At 35.0% G+C, this 12,398-nt stretch overlaps 1 protein-coding gene across 1 annotated transcript in view; it reads right to left on the bottom strand.

The window, feature by feature from the left end:
• ARAP2 (ArfGAP with RhoGAP domain, ankyrin repeat and PH domain 2) overlaps window positions 1-12,398 on the bottom strand; it is a 183,153-nt gene that overhangs the window by 156,297 nt on the left and 14,458 nt on the right. The window contains 4 exon segments of the mRNA XM_033106382.1: window positions 2,223-2,576; window positions 4,103-4,194; window positions 4,934-5,013; window positions 6,116-6,174. Of these exon segments, the coding sequence (XP_032962273.1) occupies window positions 2,223-2,576; window positions 4,103-4,194; window positions 4,934-5,013; window positions 6,116-6,174 (585 nt within the window).

Raw genomic sequence — 12,398 nt, 5'->3', positions numbered from 1 at the left:
TTATAATTTTCTATTCCGGGTCCAGGGGAGATGGAGGAAGCTGGTGTAAGATTTTAGCCAAACCATCTAATCTGTCTTGTGATTCTATGGCCCACAGGCCAAGTATAGGGCCCATGACCTATACTTATAAATAAAGTTTTATTGAAACACAGCCTCATGCATTGGCTTACATATTCTCTAAGGCTGCTTTCACGCTACAACTGCTGAGCTGCTGATATCCCATAGAGATTATATGGCTGTGAAGATTAAAATATTTATTGTCTGACCATTTACAGAAAAAGTTTGCTAACATCTTCTCTATGGAATTCAGAATGTCATCTAAATCAGTGCTGCCTGCACCAAGAGATATGTGACTATGAGTTAAAGAAAGCTCAGTAACCTCTGCGTAAGAAATGGGTACGCACCACTTTAACTAATGAGCATCTTATACAACCTCAGAATGGCCTATAGAGTCTAATTATGAAGAAGAAAAAATCAGATTCTAGTTCTGGTCTAATAAATACCTGCTTCTTAGCCAGTTACACATATTTCTTTCCAGTCATAGCAATATAATCATGAAGAAGAATTTCTAAATTTCTTGGTAATATAACAACCTCCTTTGTTTACTTTCCTATCTCCATTCATCTTGGTATCCAGGAGAAAAAACTTCTAAGCCAGAAAACTCAATTATTTCCCTTAAAAGAGACTATAAATCTAGAAAATGTACAGCATCTAACCTCAGGCAGGTTCAGATTAGAAAGGATGGAAACTCAGAGTTCTGATAAAGAGAAAGGCAAAATATTCTGTCTCAAAGGTGGCAAATTATGATGGCTTTCATGGTGTAAGCGTCCTAACTCTATAAAGAGCAGGTGCCACTGGAGATCACACAGGAAATCATAGCGGCCGAGGGCTCTGTACCCAGTCTGTGAAATCTTCCGGTGATATTTTGAGAGAGCAGTAGGAACTCCCAAAACACTAAAATTTCATAGAAATGAAAGATTTGAGAATATTCCAGCTCACTGTTTCATTCTACCAGTGTTTATTTGAGGGCTGACTCATATCTTTGCTATTTGACTATGCATTTACCAATAATATTGATGACTGATGAAAAATAGACATAGCTGACTACTTTGTCATTCTAATGTAATCGGAAGGAGTGAGACAAAGTAACTGATATTAAGAAGTACTCTGCTTCAGTTTATTCAACATCTAGTTTGCTAAAAGCATGCAATCCTATGATGTATTAACTATATAATTACTAACAATAAAAGTGTTGGGTTTTTTTGTTTGTTTGCTTTCTTAAGAAATTTAATTCCTGCTCTCACTAGTCAACTAATGCTTCTTTTGGTAATTTTTTGCAAATAAAACTTATTTTAGGTCAAACAAAGGCTTTCTAGAAATGATGCATATTTGGGGGGGAATAACAGAGAAAACCAGCACATTATAGAGACTCACCATATTAATTATTTAAATATGAGAGGTGATAAAATTTTCTGCTGTTTTTTTTTTGACCCCAAAATAATTTAATAATTCACAAGGGACATTTCAAATAAGTATTTCAAAAAGACATCCAAAAATCAAGGTGCCAGAAAACAATTCTAATTAAACATAATCCCTCCCCAAAGATTTCTCAGTACTATAAATTGCTTAAGGGACAGAAGTTTCTTTGTAAACGGAAATGATAAATCTGTTTGAAAAGTATAATTTTCAAGGGACTGTGATCCTCCGTGCAACATACAAAAAAAACCAAAACAATATATCAGTAACAGGGAAGCCCGAAATCTAGCAACCATGTACCTACCCTGAACTACAATAAGCCTTGTACTCCCAAACAGAACACTGTTATGACATGAGCAAAAGGCAGTGTGGGCTGAGTAATATTAACTCAATCTATGTTGTTTTTCTTTGCTACACACCGGGACACAGCATAGTGCATTTTAGTGCAAAGTGAGAAACTAACCTTAAGGATCTAGACATGAAATCATAACTGCCAGTTTTAATTTGCTATCCAGAACCTTAACCCAGCATTCCATAGAGCACACTGCACATGTTCCCCCTTATGTCTAAAGGATAGCATTGAAAAAGTGTGTTGAAAGTTCCTAAAACCTGTATCTGTATGGGGGGAGGGGAAGGGAGAGAGTGGGAGGAGTTAGAGAGAAGCAGCAACTTTGAGGGTTTAGAAATGGACAAACTTGAATTTTTAAAACTATGCTACTTATGAAAGAAAATGAATAAATGCATACCCTTGAGGAGAGAGTTTGTCTAGCCATCCAGATTTCACCTTCCTTGCAGATGATCCATAAAAACAGGCATAAGGAGATATCGCATTTGAGGAAATGACTGATGAAGCAGCATTTCCACTTGTTGAGCTTAACGGATAACTATGCCTATTAACAGGGTCCAAATTCAATGCTTTTTGAGTCCTAGACTTAGACGCCTTTGAATTTTTTCTTCTTAAACTCTGAAAGCATTCTTCTACTGTTGAATATTCTGAATCGGAAGCAGAGTCTATCGGAAAACTTTTTTTGTCCTCTCGAGGTATCCAAATATCTTCCACTTTGTCTTCACTTACATTCTCCTTCCTGTTATCATATACGCTAAAAGGAAAAGTATGGTGTAAACATTTCAAAGTGCTGTATGTCATTTATGCCATCAGCTACTTTTTAAATTTACAAACAACGAACTGCAGAAATTTAAGGCCAGGAAAATCTTAGAATTCAATTAACCCATCTGAGACTTTTAAAAACTCTTACAGAAAAATTAAATAGAAATCTCTCATTATCCTAAGACATATTTGAACACTACTAAAAGTAGTGTATTTTTTCTTATGTATCATTTAATCTGATCTGTTTATTTTGGGGTTTGGATGCAGAAGGATGGAGAGTGACGACACTCTTTGCATCACAATTTAAACCTCTTCACCAGTACCATTAAATGGGCAGCCCCAGCTCTAGTACTGGGGCAACATCAGGAACCATGAACTTATTTTTTTGGAATTCTTACTTCCAAACTTGTTGCCACCGCTTTGGCTCTCCACTAATCAGCTCCAAGGACCATGTTCCATTGTAATGTAATAAAACAGGGAGTACCTCTGACTGGTGAGAGCTTTAGTATAATTTTGCAATGCTAATGAAGAAAAACTGCACTCCACTACTAGCTAGAAAGTGAGAAAGGGTCAGGGTACTCAGAAGGTAAAAACCTGTGCAGCATATAATATTTACTGGAACATATTTATGATAGCTAAGCATATTGCTATCAATTTAAGGAATGACAAAATAGATGCACTGAGTAATTTATGTATAATAAAACTTATTATAAAGAATGTTTTGTTAATCAATAAAACAGATATGCCTGGGGTTCAAATTACGTCCTTCCAGATACAGTGTTCTAAAAGCCATTACTTCCTTAAAGAATGATTTCAGCTGGCCCCTTCTACATTTTGCATTATCATAGGTTCACATCAAATGCTTGCTGAAGATGCTCAAGTAATATTTTAGTATCTTCCTTAAGTTTTAGTATATTCCTTAAGTTTAGTTTCAACTTAAGGAAACCTACGACAATGTTAGCTTTGGAAAATGAAGGATATAATAGAAGATAAAACCAATGTTAAATAAAAATCCAGTACACCAAACCCTAATAAAACTGAGAAAAATAAAATTTAAGCTGGTTCTTTACAAACTGTTTAATTTCATGTTTGACCCAAATAACCAGATAATTGTCAAGCTACTTGTCAATGCTGAACTTGCAATACAAAGGATACTACATTACATCTGTAAAAATTCTGCACTTCACATAGTGACATTTTTTGCACTGTCCTTTTCTCTTTCACATTAATATAATTTCCCATCTTTAAAGTGCAATCATAATCACCACATATTTGTCACTATGGGGAGGGGAGAGTGGTTTGAATTAGGGAAAGAAAACTGATCTGCTAAAGAATATCACTATATACTTGATATATAGACTCTAAATTCAATTATTAAAATGAGTTGTTTTTGAAACATTCAAAAAAAAAAGATTTTAACTTACCAATGTATTTTCTTCGAAATATTGTATTATAATAAGAGCAAGAAGTCAACATTTTATTCAAAAGAATTAATCATCATCAATCATGACCTCATACCTTGACGTGACAAGAAAAGAGTTTCTTTCAGTAGTTCCTTCCCCTTTGAGTGGTCCTTCATGGGTCCAAAATTCATTCTTTATAGATTTTTTCTATTTAAAAAAATGCACTTATTTTTAGGGTAGCAATATTTTACAAAGATCCACAACATTTGGGTTTAGTTATATTAAACAAATGTGTAATGGCTTAGATCAATTTTCAGTAAAATCAATTTAATTAGGGAGACTATATTAAACAGTAACCTTTTGGTGCCTTTTTCAGTATTTTATTTAAATCATTAATAATTCATTATTCCAACTAAGAAAACAAAAGATGCTAACCAAGAATAAAATTTATTTACTTTTACTTTCCCACTTACTTTTTGTCTTCCAGCTTCTCTTTATCATGACCAAGAAATAAAATAGCAATTGAGCACAAATACTGGAGTAGAAAGACTAAGTGATAAACTGAATAATTAAGATATTTAAATAGTGAGAAGTCTGTATTTGGGTATAAGGCAAAGCAAAATATAGGGGGAGGTTGTTGGTTTGCTTTTGATTGTATGGTTTTCTCATCTTTGTTTTATTTTTATTTTTTTAAGGAACTTATCTTGCAGAAAACTGAAAACCCACTGTCCTGTATTTCTGAAATCAAACTAAAAATGTGATTTTGTGATATATATTTAAAAATGTAAATTTACCATGATTTTACTGAACAGAATTTTAATGACTGAAAATTTCATTCTTCAATATAACACATTCTTCAAACAGCTTACAGGAAAATAAAGCGTCAAATATGAGCAGAAGAGCTAAGAACTGAATACGGAAAAAAATTAAAATGTATGGGACTAACCTTGGAATTTTCTAGTTTCTGGAAGAGAAAGGTCTCTCCATAAGGAAAGATGGAAGATAAATTCTCCTCATTTGAATCTTCTGTGGGAATTATAGGATGAGAATGGAAAAATGTGAATAATGTGAAACATTGAAAAAAAATGTGTTTAATTATTTTAAAACAATATTACAGCTTAAGCTTTATTCTCTGAGAGTCCAAAATTATGCACATAATTTTTACCCCCAAATCAACTGTCCCCATGGTTTTCTTGATGTAACACTCACTGTATATACATACCCCTCGCATCACATGATGACATATTACTCACTATTTCTTAAAGTGTGACACGTCATAAATGTCCTTGCTAACCTCTAAGAATCACATTAATATAACCAAGCACATTTCCCGCAAACAATGGAAATTGTCATGATGCCATTTATAACATTAATACCTAAATAAGAGAATTTTATTAACAGCAGAAAATTAATCTTAATTCCATCATAACTTTCAATAATTATTAAAAGTTCATTAACATAACTAGATGTTATACCATTCAAATTACCAGAATCTATTTAATATAATCCCTCTAATTCCATAGCTACTAACACAGGTGTCAACAAATTATTTCAAGAGACTTTCCACCATCTTTGAATTACACTGATCTACAGGAAAGAATTCTCAACACTTGCAATTTTTGATATGGCAAAAAAATTTTTTAAAGAGTCAGTAGCCAAGTGTTTTTGCCATCTTACTGTTGAGAAAAATGTTCCTGAACTTGTATAAGCTGAATTTTCAGAAAAAGAAAACCCTCTGTCAATGATCAATTTACCAGGCAATGTCAGCCCTTTACTGTTACCATAGCAAAATTATGTTCCATAAATCTATGTCCTATAGCTCAGACAGTCAGAAACCACTTAATTCATTTAAATGCCTTCATCAGCTGTGGCTAATGATAAATGAAGCCTGTACAAAAAAGTCTTTTTATGTGACCATGTGCAAATTTTCAGAAGTCTGCATATACATCACTGTCTTTTATTCACTCACCTTTAAAAGTGTCTTAAGTACTACGAGCCCTAACAGACAGTTGTGCCCATTATCCCTATTCTGCCTGTGGGCTGCCTTGTTTGATCACAAGTTAAACACATTTAAGACTATCAAATGAGTGCTCACTGATCGTCAGAGATTTGAAATGCTCAGACTCACTTTGCTGTGTCACAGATTTTCCAGTTGAGGTAGCAACATTTCTTCTCTCTCGGTAATAGCTTAAAGCAAAGGGAAAAATAGATATATTAAAATAGATAAGTAAAAATAGGTAAGTTACTGTCCTGAGTAAAAGATTAATTATTGAGACATACGTTCTTTTGGGTAAAAAAAAAATTCAAAAATAAGTTTGATTTTAAATAAACAGAATGTCCAAATTCCATAAATGTGTTTTTCTAAATAGCATTAAAGGAAGAGATTTCAATGGATTTTTTAAGTATTTGCTTCTCATTTTTATAATTCACAAGAGCAAATAAACAACGCTAGTATGAACATAAAGCAATTTTAAAACTGCTATTCATACCCAACAGTGAAACAAATTTTCTAACTAGATTTCAGTATTTATGTAGTTTTGTGCTGCTGTTGTTTTTTGTCATTAGTGTTATAGTACTGAATAAAAAACTTGTTTGCCTCGATGAGCATACTATGAAAACACACAAGACTTTCCCTCAAAGGTCTTAAAAATCTTGGGAGAGAGACATTACAGGTAATTTTATGAATATAACACAACAGTAATGGCAGAGGAAAACAATAGTACAAACAGAGGATTATGGATACCTACTACTAAATGAAAGAGTTCTATCTAGTTTTCCAGCTAAATATAAGGGCCTGGACAGTGTCCTGAAATACATAGCTGCTCAAGTATCTAAAAACAAAAAAACAGAAATCAATTAAATAGAATATGGACAAAATTTTAAAAATCATTGTAATCAAAAGCTGGTTCTTTAAAAGATCAATAAAATTGATAACCTTCAGGGAAGGAAAATAAAAGAGAAGACATAAATTGCCAATATCAGGAATGAAAGAGGGAACATTATTATAAGTCCTATAAACACGAAAGGGACAATTACATATTATTAAGAAAAACTTTCTGTCGATAAGTTCAACAGCTTAGATAAAATGGGAAAATTTCCTAAGAGACACAAATTACCAAATATGACACAAAAATAAACAAAAAACTTTGATATCCCTAGATCTACTAGAGAAATTGAATTTAGCAATTAATCACTTACCCACAAAAAACTCCAGGCCCAGATATTCTACCAATTAAGGACAAAATAACACCAATTCCACACAGAAAATAGGGGAAGCGGGAATACTTCCCAACTCATTCCTTAAGCCCAGTATTACTGATACCAAAACCAGTCAAAAACAAAACTACAGATAAATGTTGGATAAATATTCCTCATGTACACGAATTCAAAATTAATTAACAAAATATTAGCAAATCAAATACAATATATAAAAATTATATTTTATGACCAAGTGAGATTTACCTCAGGGAAGTAAAATTGGTTTAATATGGAAAAATGTAAGTCACCACACTAAGAAAATAAGGGAGACAAATCACATGCTCTTGACAATAGATCCAGAAAAAAACACTTGATAAAATTCAACATTCATTCTTGACAAAGACTCTCAGCAAACTAGGAATGGAAGGAAACGTCTTCAACCTACTAAAGGTCATTTATGAAAAACCTACATCATAATTCATAGTTAAAGACTGAATGGTTTCCCCTAAGATTGGGAATAAGGCAAAGAGGTCTGCTCTCACTACCTGTGTTCACATTATTTCAGAGGTCTTGGTCAGTACAATAACACACAAAAAAGAAATATGCATAAAAGCATGCAGATTGGAAAGGAAGTTATCGTCTACTTAGAAGGTATCTAGTAAGTAGAAAATCCTACCAAAATGCTTTTCAAAAAAAAGTAAATCGAGGGTAAGGGGGGAGGGAGGTGGTAGATGAGGGTAAAGGGGATCCAATATATGGTGATGGAAGGAGAACTGACTCTGGGTGGTGAACACACAATGGGATTTATAGATGATGTAATATAGAATTGTACACCTGAAATCTATGTAACTTTACTAAAAATTGTCACCCCAATAAATTTAATTTAAAAAAAAAAGTAAATCTAGCAAGGTCCCAGGATAAAGGATAAATACTTTTAAATTCAGTAATATTTCTAAATACTAGCAATGAACAATTGAAAAAAATAGTTTGAAAATACAACTTTTACAATAAACTACAAAACCATGAAATACTAAGGGGTAAATTTATCAAAATATGGTCAAGATCTGCACACAGAAAACTATAAAATACTGCTGAGAAAAATTAAAGAAGAGCTAAATAAATGGACAGATACAATACATTTATATAGTTTTGAAGACTCAACATTAAGATGTCAGTTCTCTACATATTGATACATAGGTTCAGCATAATCCCAGACAAGAGTCCAGTGGGCCTTTTCATTAATAGAAATTGATAAAGCGACTCTATAATGTGCACGTAACTAACCTAGAATGGGAGAATAAATTTTTAAAAGAACAGAGGCACAACACCTAATTAGGGAGGCTGTGTGACTTGTACCAAGGATAAAATAGTTGCATGAAAGATGTGCAAAAAATCATTAAACTGGGGAGAAGAAAAGAGGTACCTCTTCAGTAGACGAAAGATACCTGTTCCTTCTTGCCTTGATCACTAAGGAGGTCCTTCCTGTAAGGATCAGCGGACATACCTATCATTCCCAGGGAAATGGCAGCTAGTTGGACTTGCTCTCAGCTTGGAGGTCTCCATGGGACTAGGGAGACCGCCAGGTGAAATGCAATAAAGGACTTGGTTTTTCCAGCCTAGTTCTGATGTGGCCTTCAAGAGAGGACTTAAAAAGTGAACTTGAGGTTGTTTCATTGTTCAGTATAGCCCCACTCAGCCCAGCCTTCCCAGAAAGGAGCAGTGGGAATTCAGGGAAGAAACCCAAGGCAAGAGCAAAATAACCCATTTGACTGGAGACTCAATTGTGTCAGATAAACAAGAAAAGGGATGGTCAGGGGTGCTGTATAGGGAGAGAGAAACACAGGATTTCACTTCAAGAAAACACATCCAGCATCATATTCCTTTTAACAGTAGTATGAAATGTTTAATTAGTAAAGACATTATGTTAAAAGCACTGGCCACAAAGAAATATTTTTATGTGGTAATATTAAGGAATGTACTAAAAATCATTAAAAGAGAGCATCAGGGATTACATAATCCACAATCTTACTTTAAAAGTCATATTTTAACACTTTAAAAACACACAATTATTATTTGCAATTCTGGTGAGAACCATAAGTAAAAAATTGATAGTGAGGTCTGAAAATAACTTACTTTCTTATATTATGATCCAAGCACTACAAATGCATAGCTATCATTTACTGCTATAATCAAAGAAGAAAAAATAGGTTACAATGGGTAATCTGGTTATAATGCAGCTAGTATTAAGTTTTACTACTACCGCGTTTCCCCGAAAATAAGACCTAGCTGGACAATCAGCTGTAATGCATCTTTTGGAGCAAAAATTAATATAAGACCCAATCTTATTTTACTTTAAGACCTGGTATAATATAATATAATAATATAATACTGGGTCTTACATTAATTTTTGCTCCAAAAGACGCTTTAGAGCTTATTGTGCAGCTAAGTCTTATTTTCGGGGAAACACGGTAATTTTAACATTATTTCATTTCTCATTTCAAAGACTTATAGTCACAGTGGCGTAAACCCTGAGAGGATACCCTACCAAAAAGGGCTCCTAGTGGTAACTGGGCTTAAAAAATAAATAAAAAATCAGAGCCTAGCAGCCATTTCCACACAGTTCTATGAGAAATCAAATTTTCATTTCAGAGAGAAGCCTACACTAAACTGCATGCCTGCACTGTGTTCCTGCCTCCTGAGTCAGCCCTTATAAAGGCGGTCCTGAAATTGCATTTCAACCAATAGGACCGAGACTTTCCCCATCCAATCAGAGCTGTGCAGCTATATCCCCACAGCATCATCACTGACTAATCAGAATAGCTCCATTCTGAACAATCAAGACAGTGCCTTTTGGACCAATCAAACTGCAAGGATTTAGAGTCCTCATTTGCATGAGGACAGGCCAGTAAGGAAAAAGGGGTGGGGACTTCCCTGTCTATAAAGCTCACTCAGGGAGTGTACTTTCCCTTTCCACCAAAGACTGAAGACTACATTTCCCCAGCTGGAGCTGAAACATTAGGGAGCAGAGTGGACCGAAACAGGTGTAACAAACCAGATCAGACCAGAGCAGAGCTGTCTAGCCAGAGAGGGGCTTTGCCTCAAGGCTGCCTCATTGCCACAGCGTGATGCTTCGTAATTGAGCTGTAACACTATTGAGCTGTTCCACAGCCATGCTTTTCTCACAGCCACGCTCTTATCACAACTGAGCTATCTGCACTGAATAAAGTTTCCTTCTTCACCACACCCCAAATTGGGGATTCCATTTCATGTTGAATTGGTGCCAATGACTATAGGTTGACAAAAGGAATAACAAGCCTTTAACTTATTAAAAAAAATAGTAAATCTAGTTTAAAACTTAAACCAAATATTTCTTATCTGAAGTTACCCCACGGCTCCCAAAAGGATTCTGTTCTGGCACAGATATACTTTTAATGTGTGTACTCATAGCAGACCCTTCTCAGTTTACTTTCTTTCAATTGTTTCAAATTAGTAAAATGTTTTAAAGCTAACATGGCATACAAAAATCAGGGCTCTTCTACATTCCTAGGAAATATTCCAGTTCTTATGCAGGCATATCTCATTTTATTGTACTTAGCTTTACTGTGCTTCACAGATGTTGCATTTTTAAAAAAGTGAAGGCAAGACCCTCCACCAACAAAAGAATTTGACTCACTTTATTAGGGTGGTCTGGAACAGAACCCTCAATATCTCCGAGATATGTTTCTACATGCAAACACATTTAAAGAATATTTACCAAATGACTGGTTTAGAAGTGGGTTCTGGAGTTACATTTACTGGAATGAAATCCCAGTTCACTATCCATGGGATCCTGGGAAAATTAATCTAAGGCTCAGTTACCTGAGTTACCTCGTAAGAAAATGGATGAATATTATCTACTTCACAGGGCTATTGTGACAATTAGATAACTCATGGAAAATTATAAACCAAACTAGCAACTCTGTGCTTAATAAATGACACTGTTACTACTAATTTCCCAGTAAATACTAGAAACTACTATTGGCACCAGGGATGCCAAGCTAGACCAATAGATCAGGGCCTCTGTCCTCAAAGAGTAGGTGCTCTAACGAGAGGTACTTAAATTAACTGTCTTGTAGTTGCCATGTCTTCACTTGCAAACATAACCAAGATCTAGCACTGTAATTACCAAAGGTGCCTGATAGCAAGAGACCCAGTAGCAGGAATAAAATAGATTCAGGGGGGAAGGAGCATCTTGCAGAAATGCTCCTTCTACCAGTGCAAGAAATCTGCACTGATACCAGTGCAAGAAATCTATGCCAGCCTCTACCAGTGCAAGAAATCTGTAGTAGCTTTTAGTGCCTCGCAGTAACAGTCAAACTTGAACAGCCTCGGCAGTAACAGTCAAACTTGAACAGCCTCATGACTCCGGGCAGAGACAAGTGTTAGCTTTTAGTGAAAAAAAAAATATATACCACCACGACCCTAGAGAAAACCACAATTATTTTAGGTGTAACTTCGAGACATAGATAAAAGCTCTCTCTACTGTTAAGTCTGCTCCTTTCAGACTCTACAGTTACCTCAGACCACCAACGACCAGACATACTGTGAGAGCCCCTCGTTAGAGTTGCTGTCTCTTAGGGACCTGGTTCACACTCTATTGTTACCATCTTTTCATGTCTATATTCTACACCACACTTCAAGCCCCTTTATTCTTTGCTACTGCTTTTTTTTTTTTTAAAGAAAGAAAGAAAGAAACAATAGGCCTAAAATGGAGTCACTAGTGCTAAGCACCAGATCACCAAATCAAGACTTAATACTTAACCAAACTGCAATTTCAGCCTTTAATCAGTCAATGTCGAGTTATCTGGTCAACACTAGTAAGGTAATCTGCAGGAGAGACCCATGCCTTCCCTTCCCAAGGAGAGTGACCTGCCTGAAACAATCCATTCTTTGCTAGAATATCTTCCTTGCCCCACCTCCATCTGCCTATAAAGTCTTCATTTTGTGCAACATCTGGAGCTCCTTTCTATTTGCTAAATGGAATGCTGCCCAATTCATGAATCATCAAATAAATCAAATACATTTTCAGATTTACTCAGTTGAATTTTGTTTTTTTAATATATACTACCTTTCACACCTAGCACGAGTTAACCAGTACCAACTAGGTACTCACTAGATGTGTCTTGAATTATTAATTCATGCCAGCATTGTGCCAGGCAGTGAGGTGCAAACGT

Source organism: Rhinolophus ferrumequinum, chromosome 5 (assembly GCF_004115265.2).
Source record: "Rhinolophus ferrumequinum isolate MPI-CBG mRhiFer1 chromosome 5, mRhiFer1_v1.p, whole genome shotgun sequence".
Lineage (NCBI taxonomy): Eukaryota > Metazoa > Chordata > Mammalia > Chiroptera > Rhinolophidae > Rhinolophus > Rhinolophus ferrumequinum.
Note: the sequence above shows the minus strand (reverse complement) of the source record. Positions and strands in the feature narration are given on the sequence as shown.